This window comes from Eptatretus burgeri, chromosome 11 (genome assembly GCF_056783735.1).
Source record: "Eptatretus burgeri isolate ZD-2024b chromosome 11, Ebu_testis_v1, whole genome shotgun sequence".
Taxonomy (NCBI): Eukaryota; Metazoa; Chordata; class Myxini; order Myxiniformes; family Myxinidae; genus Eptatretus; species Eptatretus burgeri.
Genome location: NC_140971.1, coordinates 15,597,753 through 15,617,752, shown reverse-complemented (window position 1 = coordinate 15,617,752; position 20,000 = coordinate 15,597,753). Strand labels below are relative to the sequence as shown.

Genomic DNA, 20,000 nt, shown 5'->3' with positions numbered 1-20,000 from the left:
TAAACTGGGCACCACATCTAATGGAATTAGTTGGTGGACGTTAAAGATGCCACAGTGTCATTGATGAAGAGTAGGTGAGCTATCACCGGCACCCTAAACAAATTCCAAATTCCTGCCAAAACCAGCAGAGGGCACATCCACATACTCAGCCAATGATGCTACCCCACAGCCTTGTGCTGCAAACAAACGAAGAAGACCTTCAGCTACGTTGGCCTACACCATTCTCCCATTCTCAGAGAGCCTCGTTTGACTTGTTTTCAGACAACCTGTCACCCTATTGAAATTCTGGTAAGTTATTATGTGTGTGAACTTAAACGTTACACTTTCAATTATTACTCTTCTGGGAAAAGTGATTAGCAATGTAATACAAATCAGCATAAAATCTACAGTACAGGACTCGAGTCGGTCTGCATCCGTGGGAAAATAAGGACAACAAATTTTCTCGACCAATTGTTGAGAAAGGTATGCCAACCACTAAAGGATAGAAGGTGGAGTTACATTGTGGGCATGAACCCTTCTTCAAATCACTGTTGCTTTGAAGAAGGGCTCACACCCATAAAGTTGTCCCCTCCTCCTTCCCTCGGCAGTTAACATACAGTACCTATACCTAAGGCTCATGATGGAGCTTGTATGTAAAGCACATGCAGGACAAAGTCATTGGCAGACATGAGTGCAATTTTTGGGGGAAGGGGGATGGGGACTGTTGGGGAACTATTGTTGACAGGTTCACCCTTGGATTGGGTGAGCCCTCCATACTTCCTTCACCCCTCACCACCCCTTCCTCCGGATAAAACAAATTGTCACTCTCCAATCTAATAACATATCAATGAGGTATCTACTACCTTTCTATGTTCATCAGCTTTCGAGCCACCTCTGGAAGTAACAAATCCAATCTGTCGGTCACTCACTCACACTCTTCTTTATATCCATTGTGTAGGCAGCCAGGAACGACCAGTAAGTGGTTGAGAGCCTGAACGGAAGAGATGCAATTTTTTTTTCTCAGGCAATAACTGTGACACAAATAAAATCTTCTTTATTGTATACATTTCTTTTCATCCATCCTCAGGCAAATTATTGCTTTGTTTGTTTCTGCAAAAAAAAAACAGCGAGCAGCACCGAGGGACAAAGTATGATGAAAAGAATTTTACTTTCCATATCAAGCCACATGTCATCGTACAAGTAGGTTGCAATGGTGTCTCAAACATTGTACTTTCAAAGAAGATAAAGTGGTGTCAACGACTTTGTACAGAATCATCTCTGGATACTTTTTTATGGACATAGTTACTGTTGAAGGGGTTTTTAGGTAATAAGAAGCATCGGCTGGATGCGTTACCTTCCTCGAAATATATCTGTGAGGTCGTGATCCAATAAAGGAGTTCAGTGAAAATTTACTTCTGGCCCCAGTTTCTGGCACTGGCACGTACGGAAATAATGTCTTTCGTATGAGTGCTGCAGTACACTCAGTTGGGTTGAAGTACTCGCAAAGTTGGGCTTCGCGAGTACTTCTCGAGCAACGTCAACACGATACATCAGTGCAAACTTGAATATAGCTGCCAATGACAACAATGTCGGACATTTATGTGCAGCCAGCAAACTATTGTAGCTATCAACCACCGAAGATCATTCCATGATGGGGGAAGAAGCATCTTCATACAAGGACAATATTATATTTGATCAAGGAGTGTTGTTTACATCATCTGTTATTACATTCAACAATGTAAGAGATACTCTTTGGCTCTCAAGCTAAAGAAATACACTGAAAGTTCCCATGATGATTCACAACTACTACATTGTTGACACCAATGGAAAATCAGCATATCTCAATCTGTGGCCGCTGCAGCCGTGATGTGAAAATACACCCCACACTGGATCCGAACAGTGCTCGAGAACTCCATTTCTCAAACAAATGACCAGTTACGAAAGAGCCAAAACCATGCACTTATATACTATTCTCTCTTTCGCACTACCACATACGGAGCGAATACTGAGTAGGTGATGGTCTGAAACATCAGCAATAATGATGAATGAGTTTACAATCAATTGCTATGAGCTCATGCATTGATTTTTGAGCCTGCTGCTTCAAGTGGTGACACAGAATGAGACAGAGGGAGATGGCAAGGCACATCGTATCAACTAAACATGTAGTTGACTTGTTGCGTGACCCTGATAAAGGTTGTCCGCCTACTGAGCTCTTTCAATTTTGCAGCACCCACGTACGTGCATGTAGACCTCAAACCACCAAGGATGTCCCGTATGGTGTGCTCCACATCCCCCATGTACGGCACTTCGACTGTCTTCCCTTCCGATGCCCTGTCGGTAAAACATTGACATGTTGAAGAATTTTATAAGAAATTATTTGATGTAGTGAACATCTCTGTTTATTCTGGGAGGAGAAATCTCTCCAAAATTAGCAACAATCTCAAGGGTACAATGTTGAAGCCAGAATTTTACTCCATCGATCTTGGACACGTTTCTCATTTGAGAAACGCTTTTGTTTAGAAAATAAAAGGTTTAAAAAAGGACATTGTGACTGGCACATGCACTTTCAACATGAAGACTAAAGTAGAAGATCCATCCATCCATCTATTGGGACCATACTCTATGCAGAGCGTTGGTGCTGCCGAAGCAGTCTCCTTGGCTATTGGGCACATTCCTGGACGGGTCGCCACTCCGACACAGGATACTAGCAAGCTGGCACTCATTTTGCCGACCTCAGAAGGATGACAGGCAGAGTCAACCCCACCTGGTATTAATTTAACTCAGGACCCAAGGATATTAATTTAACTCAGGATCTTCCAACAAAAGATACTTGATATGATACATGATTTAACTCATCAGGGATTTGAACTCAGGACCCAAGGATCCCAAGCCCACCACCAACACCATGAAGCCACCATAAAGTAGATGATGGTGAAGCAAAACCAGGAATAACTTTAATTGAAACGACATTTTGCACCGGGGCCCTCAGATCAAAATGCATGGTCTTGCAAGAGGCTGATTTTTCTGTCTTTAGGCTTATCAGGAAGATAAAAATCAGGATTAAGTTGCAAAACTTTTGCTTGGCCTGTGTAAGTGTGTACTGCTTCACTCCATATTGCATGAGGGGTGCTTTCGCAAATATTTGATTCACAAAACCCAACATAGAGGGAGAGAGAGAGAGAGAGAGAGAGAGAGAGAGATAGATAGATAGATCTCTCCCCAGATTACGAAAGACGATATAACCATGAAGAAGAAGTGTGCCAGCTCGGTGTTTTTAAGCATCAGCCTTGCATTAACACGTCTTCCTTCGCCCTCATTAGCAAGTACAGTCCTGGATGGGTCACCACTCCAACGCAGGTTACCCCAAATGGTTATTACCCCAGTTCAGCTGGCACTCCTTTTGCTGATCTCAGAAGGATGACAGGCTGAGTCAACCCTACCTGACGTTAACTCAGCAGCCTGACAGGAGCTTGAACTCAAGACCCTAGGATCTTCAGCCAGACACCGTAACTGTTAAGCCAACACCAGGCCTAAAAAAACAAAATCAACTTGAAATGCCTAGCTTCAAACAAAAAGCAATCTGTATCATGTTTATCACGATAAACATGTTGGGAATGAGATACACTCCAATTGCACAATCCACAACTTCAAAACAAACTGACCAATCAGGAAGGAGATCTCCATTGGGTATTATCGTGGACAACCACCCAAGTGGATAGAATGGCCAGATGAAATTTCAAAGGTTTATATCAACAGGGCTGGCAGGACAGCTTTGAGGGAAGCATACTCTCTTCTGAGCTCTCTCACCTGGACTTGAATCCAGGTCCACAAATAAAATGTCATCATAGTGTTTCACATGTAGGAAGATACATCAATGCATGTACAAATGCTGGCCCTGGGAAGGACATAAACCTGGAGAAGATGTCTGCCAGCATTTTTGTCGGCGGATGTGAAAGATCCCACGTTGCCATCTTGTGAGCAGTGATTGGGTTATCACCGGCACCAACAACAAATTCCTGCCACTTTCAGTAAAGTGTCCTGTGTCAGAGTGGAAATCTTTCCAGGATTGGTTTTTGTCTTGAAGGTTTCTCGGCTTGTTACAAATACACCAAAACTTTGTCAAGAGTGCATGCCTCGATTCTCATTTCATCGCTACCGATCTGGCCTTGAGGGTAAAGTGGGAATAGATCAGAATAGTTATCACATAAAATGTCTCGGTGTCAACATAAGCGTGTTCTAATTTCTTGTGATGGTTAAAATGTGTAGCAGCAAATGTTCAGAAGCTCACATATGCTTCCCTCCCCCTCACCTCCCTTGCCTTTACTCCATTATTGAACGCTTCTTGTTGTTGCACTCTGTCTTCAGGTGTAAACTTCCATCCAGCAGTGAAAGTCTTCCACATGGCTCAGGTGGAAGAAGGGCATATTGGGCCATACGGCTTAATTAGGGGGAAAGTTCATGCTGTGTGGTCGGTGGGAGTCCTCTCCCCCCACTCTCCCCACTCCCCCCCCCCCACAAAATGCCAGCCAATAACCATGTACCAGACACCCCCCCCTCAATATGGGGTTAAAAAAAACACCCAAATGCACATACGACTTTCAAAATGCCATAATCCGCTCCAGAATGCTCGGCACGCGTGCATGCACAGAAACCTCGAGCAACGGAGGTCATCAGGGCAACCAAATGTATATCAAGTGTGCGAGATCAGGATTGTTACCGAAAATGGCACACGAAGCTTCTAGAAGAAGGCGCAAATACTTGGAAACATACTGGCGAGAAAAGGGTGTGCCTCGGCACAATGAAAGAGTTGGAGAACTTTCTGAACTCACCCAAAAGCTGATAGGTTGCAAAGCCTCGTCCTGAAAACTCCTGAGGCAACATGGATCGATGAAGGTTTGTAGACGGGCGCTTTCTACCCAAACATTCAAGCATCGCTGCCAGTGAATGGACTTTGAACATTGCGGGATTATCTCATGTGAACTTGGTGATACATTTAATAGACGTCTTCAAACGGAAGGACGATTCCGTCATTCCCAATATTCAAGCCAATATTCAAGCACACTTCCCAGACGGAGAAACCATATCTGGTTTGGTTGCTTCTTAACATTTTCACTTGTATTAAGGACACTGGACGAGGGTAAGTTGCCCTGTTTGTTTGTGTGCCATGGGGAGACATGTGTTGTCACCTTTATTACGAACAAAGGTGAAGGTATGTGTAATTGTGTTCTCCCATGTCCAGAAACAGGTCAGGTCAGGTGACTGAGCAAATGGACAGGTGGAAAAAAAATCATTCTGGGACTCAGGAATTCTTTGGGAAGAAAGGCAGAGTCATTTGGGCAGGAAGAGCCAGGATTGACTGACGGCCCCAAGTTGTGTCCAAAGGCAGGATTGGGTGACAGAAAGCCACAAATATTGTGGACACCGATTGGGGAGGGGGAGTGGCAGAGCCGCACTCTGCTATCGCCCTGTCCTCGGAAAGGTTGGTAAAACATGAGGTAATGCCAGCTGGGGCTCTCTCTGTCTCTGATCTATCTCTCGCTCTTGTGGACTGGGCTCATTAGCACTCACTCGAACCGCTTCACTCACCTGCTGACTCCCTCTCTTGAACAAGCTTGTCCTGCCACTCGACCATTCTATAACCTGCTGTGTTCTATAGCATTCCCTACCTCTCATTTACCTGGTTCATTTTTCATTTGGAGATTGATTTGACTGTGGCCCCACAGAATACTAGTACATCCATAATTGCTGAAGGTTTGTGTGTTTTTTGTGATTGACTTATGTGCAGGAATTCAAAACACTTTTGTTAGTCTCATCCTGGTCTCTTATTTATTCATTAAACTATTTATTACCTCGGCCACCGAAGGTGAAGGAGGTTTTGTTTTCACCACTTTCTGTCTGTCTGTTTGTTAATTGCCGGAATCCTTCGGATTTCAGCAATTATGTTCGTCGGTTGTGTGTGTCATTCTGTGTGTCTGTCTGTTTGTTTGTGTGTTTGTTTACCCTGTAGCAGCCACATCGTTTCAGCGATCATGACCAAACTGGGTACAGACGTCGGCCATGGTCCAACTTAGACACTTGTCGTTTTTGGTGAATCTAAGTCAAAGGTCAAGGTCAAGGTCACCGAAAAACCGAAATTCTTATTTTCGCAATAACTTCCGCTAAAATGGTCGTATCGACTTCAAACCCAAATCCAAAATGTGCATCTTCCAATTCTGCATCCAACCATATGTCTCATTGGGGTGTCACACCAACACCCTTCTTTGCGGTCGGGGGTCAAATGTCAGGGTGGGTCAGGTCAAAACTTTAAAATTGCGATAAAAACGCCATTTCAAGTCCGATTGACTTCCAAGTTATGATCATGACCAAACTAAGTGCTATAACTCATTAAACAGTAGCACTATCGACTTATAAGAACCAATTTGATTTCCAGGTTTTTGTTTTTTTCAGAGTTCATGGAGATATGACAAAGTTATTCCGGCAATTCCTTGCTCAACGAACAATTTCATTAATTGCCGGAATCCTTCGGACTTTTTGTTTGTTTGTGTGCAGGATATCTCAAAAAGTTGGAGACGAATCCGGATGAAATTTTGTGCGCAGGTTGGTTGTGTGACAAGGACGAACTCATTAGATTTTGGTGAAGATCCGGATCCGGATCCGGCTCCTAGAATTTTAAAAATGATTCTTCACCATTGAGAGATCGGGCCAAAAATGATATATAGCACGATATCTGAAAACGTTGTTGACAGATTCGGACGCAACTTGGTAGATACGTTGCGTGTGTGACAAGGAAGAATTGATTCAATTTAGGTGAAGATTCGAATCCGGGTGCAGATCTGATAATTTATTAAGTGATTCTTCACCATTGAAGAATCGACAGCCCAACAGGGGCTTAAACTCAAGATCCTAGGATCTTAAGCCAGCCATTTTAACCATGAAGCTAACACCAGGCCTATTCTAACACTTGAAATCACTGCACTGTGCATATGGAACAAGTCTGTTGCAAACTTTTATCTTCCAACAAAAGATACTTGATATGATACATGAATGAGCCATCATCGGAAGACTGTTACATAGCTTGATGACATCACACAGGCACACCAACCAACATTATATTGTTAAAGTGCAGTTGCTAAAGCATTGCAAAATAATTAGTCCAGCCATCTGACTTTGGCAGTGCACAGAATATTATTTATAGTTGTCTTTGAAATAAAAAAAATTTCTCTGCAATGTCCCAGATAAACTTCTTCAACCTACCTGTATTCAGCTGTACCACCGGCATACTTTTCCATAGCGATATCAGAACTCATGCCGTAGAAGAGTTTGAACTTTTCTCCATTCCTGTCCAGAGTTTCACCTCCACATTCATCGTGCCCAGCTAGCATTCCGCCAAGCATAACGAAATCTGCTCCAGCACCTTCACTCACACAGTGACAATTTCACTTTGAGTCAGTTACAAGAATGAATACTTTTGGAAAGATTGTTATTTCCAATGCATTTCTTCTTTCTCATTGATCCTGTTCAGCAAATCAAACAACATTGCAAAAATGAATAAAGTAACAAGTGGGTGTCAACTGCTTGTTAATGGGCACCGTGGAATGGCCTCTGAAAGCCAATACCAATGTCAACTTGAGGGCTCGGTTAGCTCTCAGCATAGACTGCCAGCGCGACCAAGGAATGAGCGTCTTTCAAGCTGAGTGCGTCACCCAGAGTGAGGTTGTATGATTTTCCTCTTTGAGGTGTTTGTCGCAAAAGTCTTTCATTGTTCTTATTAGCCTGGTGTTGCCTTAACGGTTAAGGTGGTTGCCTTAAGATCTTCGGGTCTTGAGTTTGAGCCCCTGCCGTGCCATTACATAACACTAGGTGGGTCGACCCAGCCTGTTATCCTTCTGGGGTTGGCAAAAAATGAGTACCAGCTTGCTGCGATGATTGAGCCATTCAAGTATCCTGTGTCGGAGTGGCGATCCATCGAGGATTGTGCCCAATAGTCCAGGAGACTGCTTCGGCAGCACAAACGCTCTATACAGAGTATGGTCCCAATTGATGGAAATGAGGCCATGTAGTACAAACTTCAGCATGTCGGGAAGCTACAGTAACAACTGATGTTTTGATAAAGGCAAAAGTGCACTCGGAGATGACTTAAGCATATCACCATATTTGTTGCTCTTTAGCTACCCAGTTATCTGTCCTGTCTGTCCAAATCTAAGACCATGTATGAAAAACAACTGCCTGGCTAAAACTCTGCCATAGAGATTGCTGAATGACAACGTTGACAATCATAGTTTGCAAACAATCTCGTGAAACTTTAACGTATTGCTGAGGAAATAACACTGAAAACATCCTTACACAGTAAGGTCACACTTAGTACAATGGTTGCTAAGTTACTACAATGTGATCGATAACCAAAATCTTGAGAAAAAAGCATAAGGAAGAAATATGAAGTCGTTATTTTTCAGCTCACCAAAGGCTTTTGCAACATCTCCAGGACAGGTGCAGCCTCCATCCTGTCCTCACACATCGACAAAACACAGGTTTAAAACCAGAGGGACAGTTTTAACCCCCCTCCCCTCCCCCAAAAAACAGTTGTTTAGAGTATGTCATAAGTGAGTAAAGTAACTGCTGTAGTGGATCAAGAAACCGAAATAATGTGGCCTTTGAGACCGTGGGCTGCATCAGCACATTCGATGACGGCGCTTAGCTGGGGATACCCCACACCGGTCTTCTTTCTGGTTGTACACACTGATCCTACATGAAAAAGAAGGGTTTTAGTGCATAATTCAAGAAACACTGAAAATCAGAACATCCACAAGTGAATGCATATGGTACATGTATGTCAAATTCCCACTGAAGACCCACATACAGTATTGCAAAATGCTGCACCACCACGTGCACTTTAGAACCGAGTCTGCAAGCTCTGTTACATTTCTGTTTCATACACGTTTTAATCGGGTCTTCATTTCATACAATCAGAAGGACTCTCTTTTTCAATAAGAACGGGTTCTACAAGGAATCTGCAAGGGTACTTTGTAAGGATAGGGGTCCGCAGTGATGGGTTGTTTGCAAAGTGAAATACATAAAGATGTCGTTATTTGTCTGCTGGATTGTCTTTTCATCAGTTATGCTCCATCAGGCGGTTTTACCCACTCAAATCACATATACCATCACAGTAAAACGAATGCACCTGACAAACTTGCATCATGCAGCATTAAGTAAACTAGAACGGCACCCGGTAGAGCAGGTACCTCCACCAGGCTGAACAATTTACACTTTGGATCCCACTGATAGCCCGGATCTGGATCTGAATCTGAACCAAAATCGAATCGGCTTGTTCTTGTCACATAACCAACTCATCCACCAAGACTTGTCTAAACTTGTCCACAACATTTCTAAATATCATGCTACGTATCGTTTTTAGCCCCATCTCTCAATGCTGAAGAATCACCTTTAAAAAAAATCAAAAAAACAAATCTCGGATCCAGATTCAGATCTTCACCAAATCGAATCAATTTGGCCTTGTCACATACACAAACTGTCCACCACATTTCATCCAAGTCTGTCCACAACTTTTTGAGATGTCGCGTTATATATCTTTTTTTAGCCACATCACTCAACGGTGAGGAATCACTTTTAAAATCCTTGTATCCGGATCCGGTTTCAGATCAACAACAAATCGAATCAATTCGTCCTTGTCACACACCCAACCTGTCCCACAAATTTCGTCCGAATCTGTCCACAACTTATTGAGATGTCAGCCTGGTGTTGGCTTAGTGGTTAAGGTGGCGGCTTGGGATCCTAGGGTCCTGAGTTCAAGCCCTGTTGGCCGCTGAATTAATATACACCAGGAGGTTGACTCAGCCTGTCATCCTTCCGAGGTCGGCTAAATGAGCACCAGTGTACTGGTAAGGGGGACACTGCATCAGCAGCATAGCTGCGTCCCACCCAATGATGCAACCAGCAGCCACAGGCTGCACTCGATAGAGGGAGATTGAGATGTCCTGCTCCATCCATCCATTGTAGTCCGTGGGCTTATGTAACATTTTGTGGATTTGTCTTTTTTGGGTAGATTTGTGGCACCCATGTCTAAACACATCTAGAAACTTCACTGGTTTAGAAGAAAAAAGGGTGCCAGTTTTTCCATTAACATTTAGGGCCTCCATTTTGAATTTCAAAATGGCCACCGCCGAAAATCTTCTTTTAAAAATAATATTGCAAATTAACCATAACTATTCATTCAAATGTCATACAATATTTATTTTATTTTATCTAAACTCATATAAAGGAGACAAAGATTCATTAGAAGCAAACTAAGAGCACTAGAAATACTCTAAATATTGGAAAAAATTCAAGATGGCCGCCTGATTTTGGGGGTTTTCTATGTAAAATGCCATTACTTTTGAACCAATAGACATAAGAAGATGTTTTTGGTGTCTTATCATATGTTTTGGCACAGGAGGATTCCAATAATAACAACATCTTAATGATTGGAACACTTTTTGCCAATCCTCCAAAACATTTAACAGAAATAATATAGAGCATGTAATTCAATATAAATTTATTTGGGCAGTTATACAATTAGAAGATGGATAAGTTTTTTTTCAAAGGTATGAAAATGCTACATGTATGAATCAGGAGTGTCAATGTTAGTGATTAAACATTTATAATTGTCATTGCTTCAATCATCTTCTAGATCTTCGGCAATCCTTGGTGGTGTTATATTCGTACAGCTGTCGCCTTCCACACCACATTGGCAAAGTTCGGTACAGACTACACTGTTTCCTCTGCATGAGCACCTTCTTGAACACTTTGATTTCTCACAGTTACACCTGACGAGTAACAGCACTGAGACTGGAGCTGGTGCAACCTGAGAAAGAACAATCAGGAGCTTTTTGTCTTGGTTTCCCCACCCCAAGGTCAAAGGGTCAAGAAAAGCTGGGTTCAATGCCATATCCTGGTGCCAGATATTACGCTGGACATGGGCACGGTGTATATGTTCAATCCATGCTCCCTGAGTGGGTGGCAGTTTGTCAACTCCTTGTTCATCTGTGAGTTGCTTGAACAAAAACCATCTCAGCATCTTTGCTTGCTCAAAGTGGACTCCAACTGGAGAGAAAAGAGAGCAAAGAAACTCTTCACAACCACGAAGAACTTCTTCAGATGGCTCATCCCCTTCGCCAAGGTCAGCTAGTGCTCTCAGAATGGTGGGGCTTGCCTTCAGGAAAGTTGTAAAGCACCCCTTCTTTCCCTTCCCTTGGATATGTCCTGTCATATCACAGCCTGCACCGGAAATCAGCTGTATTTGATTTTGGTGTCAGAGACATTTGCCTCTTTGTTTTGCATGCTTGCACTATGGAATGTGAAAGAGTGCGACATGTGCTGCTGAGCTCTTTGGCACGTGTGTCTGTTGTTGCAGCTTGAGTTCCTTGTAATGTTCACCTCATCATAGCAACTAGTTCTGCAGGTACACACTGTTCTTCACAATTTGTCAATGAGCCATTAAAGGTCCACAGGTTAGATTCGCGGGCTTGCAAGATAAATTGCCTGATAAGTTTTGAGCAATGAAAGATGGTCTTCACGTCTCATCTGATAGCTAAAACATCAAGTTCCTCCACAACGGTATCTATTGCTGACCGAACAGTTTCCTTAGAATGAATGATTGCAGGTTTTCTTCCTTTTGCTTCAGTGATTGTGAAGTTTGATATTTGTTGTTCTATTTTGGTGAGTAGCACTGCACGTGTTAATCTGTGGGCTTGGAATGCCATGATTGTGCATCATTTGGTTGTATCCTGTTGCTACTTCACTCAAAGTAAGGATGCTTCCTTGATCTATAGATTCCTACAATTCAGCACTGAACTCGATCTCTGCAGAAATAAATTCCACTGTATTTTCTGCCTGATGTTCTCTGTTGCTGACTCTTTCTTTGGCTTGTTTGTACTTGCACCAGTTAATGGTATGGAAATTTTTGGGATGTTTAATGTCCCTTGAAAGAAAGTCGCCATCAGTTATGATGTTTGCCAGGTTTACTTTCCATTGTTCATTCCCGCTAACATCTACTATGTTTTGGATTGACACTCCAATATCGACACTTCGACAAGTAATACGGCGTTCTGCCTTACCACCACAAATCTTCTCGTTTTGACAGAAGAAACAGTGTTCCTTTTGGAATGGAGGGTAACGAGATCTTGTTCGTGTGCTGGTAGATGCAGGAGTTGCTTGCTTTGGGTGTTAGATGTTTGTGATGCGGGAGGGCGACCACCGACTTTGCTGTATGACAATACACTTGATTCTTGAGATGAAACTGCTTTGTCATATCGAACTTTGTGTCTCTCAATGTGTTGTTTGTGTGTTGCTTTACCATGACATGATTTGTGCCACACTGCATATTGGTTGTTCAGTTTTTTTCCAGATATGCCACTCAGTTGTTGATGCAAATGAACATTCTCAGGGTTTTGATATTGAGCCCTCTTGCTTATACAGTCCAACAATGATTGGTATGATTCCAGTTCTGGAAGTCGCAGATGCTCCAGTTGATGAACACCTTTAATGTCAGCGAACTTGTCTCCTTGACACAACAAGCAGATTCGAAAGTCAATGGAAGGTTCAGTTGCACGCTTCTTACATGATGGTTCTCTACAGAATGCCATGGTTAATCTGGAATCATAACCATAAGTGAAATTAACAATTTGCCATAAATTTCAATGCCTTAAGTATTTTATAGGATGGGATGTCCACTGTGCATTTTTGGTCTTCAGAAATAAAGCAGTAAGATATTTGGTTCACAGTGGATATGCATCATATTGCAAGCAGCAAATATTCTTCAGATACCAGTAATAAGTGTCACATTCATACCAATATTTCTTGACATTAACATCAAACCTGTTGATATCCATGCAAACAGAGTTCAGATGAACAGTTGTCTCAACTACAATGCATTTGGTACCCAAACTCTATTTGCACACACTTTGAATTATATGTTCAAAATAATGTTAAATACTGAAAAATCATACATATAGGGTAAAAACGGCAGACATTTTGAAATTCAAAATGGAGGCCCTAAACGCGAATAGAAAAACTGGCATCCTTTTTTTCTGAATCAGTGAAGTTTATAGATGTGTTTAAACATGGGGGCCAAGAATCTACCCAAAATTTTTCATTTTTTACATAAGCCCACAGACTAATTGGGACCATACTCTGTGCAGAGCGTTGGTGCTGCCTAAGTAGTCTCCTTGGCAATTGAGCACAATCCTGGACGGGTCGCCACTCTGACACAGGATACCAGCATGCTGGCACGACTTCAGAAGGATGACAGGCAAAGTCAACCCCACCTGGTATCAATTCAACAGCCAAGTGGGATTTGAACTCAGGATCTAAGGATCCCAAACCCACCACCCAAACCATTAAGCCAACACCAGGCATATATCCTTGCTCACAGACAAAACAGACAGACAGTTGAAACATTACCTCCGTCTCCGTCCACTTTTGTTGGCAGAGGTAAAAATATCAATATAGTTTTAAAAAATAATGGACCAATGGTCTTGTAGTTCACCTGGCTGGTTGCCAAAAATTGAGTGGATCAGGGTAAAGAATAAGAGCTGGATTTGGAATGCACATTTTAGGTCAGGTGGTATTGATATGATGTTCACAGTAGTGAAACTCCCAGCAGTCTATGAGCCTTAGTTTTCGACATATTTCCCACTACCGGTACAGTGATGTCACTTCCTTTTGAGTCAAGGTTAGCCCTATTTGATAAGATGGAACTCCAAGGTGGTGTCTATAATTCTCATTTTTTGAGATATTTCCCACTTTCTGTGTTAAGATGTCACTTGCTGCCATATTGTGTTTCGGATCGACTTCTTTTCACCAAACGTTCCCATTGGCAGTCGATCATATATTTTAAGTTTCACAATGATCGGTTAGGTGGTTTCAGAGACGATGATTTTTTTAAAGGTTTTCTCTTGATCCAATATGGCTTACCTTTCTTGTCTGCAGAAGCAGTTTTAATTGTTTTCATATTTTGTGCATCTTTCTGTAAAAACTAGCATTGTAATCGTGCAAACATTGAATTCATGATTTCAGAAGATGTCGCAGAACTGCATGCCTAACCAACAAGGAAAGAAAAGTCTTCTTGGTGACTGTTTATTATTGTCTTTTGCTTCGTCGATAAGTGAATTTCAAGGCGTACCTGGTCCAATTCCAACTTTGATGATGTCAGCACCTGAAAGAATTAGCTCTTCCACCATTTCACCTGTGACCACATTACCAGCCTGAGGAACAAATGTCACCCACAAAAAATCCACAACAGGTGCATAGGTATATGATGCATACGTGACGACACACAAGGCCATCTACTAATTGTAACAAGTGTGAATAGGGTATATTTTCCCACCATTATTGTCTGCTCAGGAAACTTTTCACGTGTCCTTCTCACAACGTCGACAAAATGTTCCGAATAACCATTCGCTACATCCAGGCAAATGTATTCGAGCTCTGGCACGACCTCGAGGATGGATGTTAACTTCTCCATGTCCGCCTTTCCACTTCCAGCGCTAACTGCCATGTGCTGAAAACACGGGAAGAAAAAAAAAAAGTGCGGTTGTAAATCTTTCATCAAACAACAGCACAGACTCGACAAGTTTCATTCAACCTGAAAATCCGATGCCAAGATGAACAAATCCTCTTACCGGTAGGCAGTCGCGATGTTTGGAGACAAACTGCTTCCACTGCTCTACGCTGTAGTGCTTATGGATAGTTGTGAACATCAAATGCTAAAGAAATCAAACATAACATCAATGTTATCATTGTAGCAATACAAGGTTCGATCCTAGGCTATGTTGAAGTTTAAACTTTGTTTACAATATTTGTGATTTCACTGCAATCATTTCACATTAGAATCGCCTGATGTTGGCTTAGTGGTTAGGCTGGCTGGCTTGGGATCTTAGGGTCCTGAGTTTGAAGCCCCGTTTTTCCGCTGAATTAACAACAGGTGGGGTTGACACAGCTGTCATCCTTCTGAGGTTGGTGAAACGAGTATCAGTGTACTGGCCAAAGGGGCACAGTATCTGCGACACAGCCGCGCCCCAACAAAATTATAGCTACCTGGCAGCCAAGCTGCCGAACGCAAGAAGAAGACATCAGAATTCATTCAAAACAGTGAAAGAAATACACAAGTAGGGGCTGTGTATTTATCACCGATGCAAATCAAAACAATTATGACACCACCACCACCACCCCACCTCAAGGTAAGACAAATAGAAGTGATCAAAACAGAGCAACGAGTCATTGTTTCTTTACATCTTTTCCAGGGAAGGTTCTTTGGATATCCAGCATCCTTGCATGATATTCTTGCAAACGCATGGAAATTACTCTCTTTCCAACCTTCCTTTTCCCTTCCATATCCTCCATCATTGCATCAGCCTCAAAGCCCTTCCTTCCCACGCCCCATTACTTGCAAAAAACGATAACTAGATTACCTTTCAGCCAAATAAATGATCCTGCGGCTGCTGAAAGCAGTTATTGCTGGATAACATTCTCAAACTGAAAATGTGCAAGTATGTCACAAATCCTTTCCTAACGATCAGGCTCGCTACAATTTGGATGCTAGAATAACTGAGTAGAAATTTCGATTACATCTGTTCAGTGCAATGTAGCCGACTGACTAATGTTGTGGACATGATCAAATGAACATTATCATGTATGATACCACATCCCAAAGATAGGTCAGGTGTAGCTTATTGCTGCTCTTCTGAATTGCAAAGGATCAGACGCTGGTTTAAAACTTGGAACATTTTATTCAGTCGAAGAAAATTCCACACTCTCGCACGATCTCTCTGGAGGTGTTGCCTGACCAATGCACACATCTTTTTTTCCATGAACAAACACTGGAAATTAATCAATCTCTTGATCTTCTGGGCCTATGTCAGTCATGACCTGTCTTGAGTAGCTCACAATTCAAAGTTGGCCTCCAAATCGAGTCCCAGACTGGACATCGGCATGGACCCACAACATTGATGAAGAAATTAATGAGAGTCCTGGAAGAGCCGGGACATTTGCCGTTGTTATTTGATGGTCCATACCACACAGTTTTGGGCTGGCAGGATGGCCTATAGGTATGCACACTCACCTCTAAGCTGTCTAGCCTGAGTTTGAATCCTGACCCAGCTATAAACTGTCATCCCAGTGTTTCACAGGCAGGGTGATTCATCGATGTGTGTGCCGTCGTCCCTCGGATGGATGTTGAACTGGGCGTCCCATCTGCCGACATTAGTTGTTGGACGTTCAAGATCCCATGGTGTTTGTCGCAAAGGGTAGTTGAGCTATCATCAGCACCATGATCAAATTCCTGCCATAACTACTGCCGGGAAGGCAATGGCAAACCACCTCGTATAACCCTTGTCAAGAAACTGCTTCGGCAGTGCCAACGCTCTGCAACAGCGTCTGGTACATCATAATCAGAATATTGATCAGTGATCAGCCGCTATGAAAGCAAGTAATGCACATTGGCTTACCTTGCTTAGCGCTTGGGCCATAGCAAATGTTCCTACTGTGTCCATATTTGCAGCAATGACTGGTATCCCATGGTAGGACTTCCTCGAGTTTCTGAATGTGAAAGTACGCATTAGGTCCACCTGTAAACAAGTATGTCATCTATTACAACCAAAACACCATTGTAAAAAATTATATTCATTTCAGGATATTACTGGCAGTCCTGCCTTTTCATAGATAGCATTTTAATGCCCATCCCGAATTGCGCTAAAGAAATCGAGAGCTATCTACACTCCATCTTATATATAAAGCTCTTTCTGACCACTGATTCACTGACTGATATTAAAGATCGGTACCTACTGGGTGACATAGAAAGCTGAAATTCTGCATGTCAATGAACATTGAAGCTGAGACACCGAAAAAACTCACAGAACCATCGGAAAACATCCATCAATGAAAATATAAATAAATGAAAAAAAATGCAGGTGAGCGACCCGAGACAATGGGGAAGCACGGTAATTTTGCGTGCCGACGGACATTGAGGCCGAAGCCAAAGACCAGGAAAAACCAAAGAACCATCGGAAAGCATCATTAAATGAAAATATAAATAAATGAAAGAAATAAAATGAAAAAGAGTAAATGAAAATAAATAAATGAAAAATCAAATGCAGACGAGCGACCTGAGATAATGGGGAAGCACGGTTCATTATTGCTTACAATGTGTAAGCACACCTCACTAGTAGAATATAAATTGGTATCACATGTTCACCAGACCAGGTGGAAAAGGTAGAGTACCCCCATCCCTGTGGACACTAACTAGATTGCTGTGGTTTTTAGATACAGTCAAAAGTAGTCAAACCATAACACCGAGCAACTTTTTTTTTTAATCCCAGCACAGCATCGAAGCCTTCCTTGGGAACTATCTGACTATCCGACATGTCTCAGATTCACAAATCATTTGAGTGTAACACTCGAACATTAATTATTTAATTTCATGAAGAATTCCCCTTTACACACCACTCGGTGTGCTGGCACTGATCAAGCTGCCGTGTACCATGGAGTGTTCAAAGAGTTTGACAAATGACATCTGCACTCATGAAAGTCCAGGATACGCCAAAAAGTACACAATACCGAGAAGTCTATCGACACCAATAAATGTCAGTGTGTGTGTGTGTGTGTGTGTGTGTGTGTGTGTGTGTCAGTGCATGTGTGTCTCCTCCATAACTCCAAAACCATAAAACCTAACAGCCTGAAACTTTGCATGCATACGAAGAAAACTCCAAGGAAGTGCATGAGTGAAAACTGGATGTTGATGTTAATTAAAACATCCCTTTTGAAAATAATTAATGGCATTAATTCATTATATCCTTGATCAGGTGATCCTTGGCCACCTCGCTCTCTGGAGTCTTAAAGTGTTTCCTGGGTAACCTCGCTGGGGTCTGAAGCCGCCATGTTTTTTGGCCTGCTCAACCTTACCTTGACGTGGAACAGGCAGCAATGATTTCTTAACAATAAAGTTTTTATTTTCACTTTCCTTAATCATATTATCGAATGCCTGTTCATCATAGCTATGAATCGCTGGGTATATTGCATTGCTTATAAACACCCGGAGACATTGGCGTTCGTTGCTTTATTTCATTTCCACATGTGCGATCACCAAGAGTATCTCTTAAACTCAGGAGAATTACAAAATTTAAGTTCCAGAATCTAAATTAAGTCCCTGTCACAACTTGACGATTTAGCCAGCGTATGCCGACGTATGAAAAATTTGTCTAAAACGCTGGCACACGTCGAATACGTATGGGTAAGTTTTGTATACGTTAAGAGCACGCTGGCATACGTCGTAGTATGCTGGCACATGTCGTAGTTTGCCGAGCTGTTTGACAAATTTTCCATGCTTGAAATTTTTCGACGTATGCCAGCGCATGACTCACACGTTCCGCATAACGCTGGCCATAAGTTGTAGGCACGTTACGCGATCGTTGACACACGTCGACACACGTTACTTGTAAGTTACTCATTAGTCGAAACACGTCAAGGTAATGGTTAGCGTCAGTGTTCCAGACTCCCTGTTTTTTTTTTTTGTTTTTTTTTCTTTTTCTTCGGTATGACGGTGATGTTGACACTTCGATTTCAAGTGCGGTTATAATATAATAGAATTAATAGGCTGTCACTCAACGATTTAAATCATAACCGCACTAGAAATCGAAGTGTCAACATCACCGTCATACCGAAGAAGAAGAAAAAAAAAAAACAGGGAGTCTGGAACACTGACGCTAACGATTACCTCGACGTGTTTCGACTTATGAGTAACTTACAAGTAACGTGTGTCCACGTGTGTCAACGATCGCGTAGCGTGCCTACAACTTATGGCCAGCATATGCGGAACGTGTGTCATACGCCGAGTACGTCGAGAAATTTTTAACATGCTGAAAATTTGTCGACGTACTCGGCGTACTACGACGTATGCCAGCGTGTTCTTAACATATACAAAACTTACCCATAACGTATTCGACGTGTGCCAGCTTAGTTCGGCAAATTTTTCATACGTCGGCATACGTTGGCTAAAACGTCAAGGTGTGACAGCGGCTTGACACTTCGATGTCTAGTGCGGTTATGATTTGAATCGTCGAGCCGCAGCCTATTAATAACCTACCCCACGTGATCGTCGGCGATATGCTGCCGCGCTATGCATAAGTTACACTATCGTTGGGCATAGGTTGTGAACGCCGACAACACACTCAGCATTCGTTGGTATAAGTTATCTATATGTGATTGAAACGTTCTGTGTACGTTACTAATACGTTATGCATATGTCCAACTCGTTTTGAATACGCCAAAATTTTTTTTAAAACATCAATAGTTCAGCGTACGCCAGCGTTTTACATACATTTTGATACCTTGCCATACGCTGGCTAAAACGTCAAGGTGTGACAGGGCCTTTACAAGCAGTTCTGACTCCTATAAAAGTGTTCATTTGTCCAATTCAGACATATTTGACATTTTGGGCGTCTCCGGGAGGTGAATGTTTAATATGACGTTTCGGTGATTGCCAGTTGTGTGCTCAGGGAGCCGTTTCTTATCAACCGTTTCATTGGAGTGCTTAAGCCAGCTCTCTACAATATTCACACTGTCACTGAATACTGTACATAGATCGACTCGAACAAAGTTCAGGGCTACTCACCTGTGTTGGCCACGTGTTGTTCTGCGGTGCTGCCCCACTGAAAATGTGAAATTATATTTTCCACGACGTTTCCCGTTTTTGTTCTTCCGTTATATGACCCGTCACCTTCGGCATAGATAAATACAAATAAATATTAAACATTTCGCTTTTAAAAGTTTCTTCAAACGTTTGGTGCATTGCGTGGTAAAGCCACTTGGTGCACTCTTCAACTTTCAATTACGATCCCGTGGTTCCACACTGGAGGTAGGACGGCAAAATAAATAATATGATTACAATGAGAAAAAAACATTTTCAGTTTTGAAGTAACGAATCACCACATCACGGCAGGAAAGGTGAGAGGTATGCATGTTCATGCCTGGAT

At 42.3% G+C, this 20,000-nt stretch overlaps 1 protein-coding gene across 5 annotated transcripts in view; it reads right to left on the bottom strand.

The window, feature by feature from the left end:
• Window positions 1–1,128: 1,128 nt before the first annotated feature.
• Window positions 1,129–20,000, bottom strand: part of LOC147016557 (GMP reductase 1-like) — a 37,418-nt gene continuing 18,546 nt past the window's right edge. For 2 of the 5 annotated variants that reach the window (XM_085845320.1, XM_085845317.1), the window contains exons 2-9: window positions 16,479–16,598; window positions 14,655–14,738; window positions 14,360–14,533; window positions 14,156–14,237; window positions 8,615–8,721; window positions 8,438–8,480; window positions 7,234–7,393; window positions 1,129–2,310 (exon numbers count right to left, since the gene is read on the bottom strand). In XM_085845320.1, coding sequence (XP_085701446.1) covers window positions 2,130–2,310; window positions 7,234–7,393; window positions 8,438–8,480; window positions 8,615–8,721; window positions 14,156–14,237; window positions 14,360–14,533; window positions 14,655–14,738; window positions 16,479–16,589 — 942 coding nt within the window. In that variant the 5' untranslated portion in view covers window positions 16,590–16,598 and the 3' untranslated portion in view covers window positions 1,129–2,129. Of the gene's footprint in view, window positions 2,311–7,233; window positions 7,394–8,437; window positions 8,481–8,614; window positions 8,722–14,155; window positions 14,238–14,359; window positions 14,534–14,654; window positions 14,739–16,478; window positions 16,599–19,639; window positions 19,745–20,000 lie in introns of all 5 variants that reach the window. The other 3 variants (XM_085845322.1, XM_085845318.1, XM_085845319.1) reach the window with 2 other exon arrangements.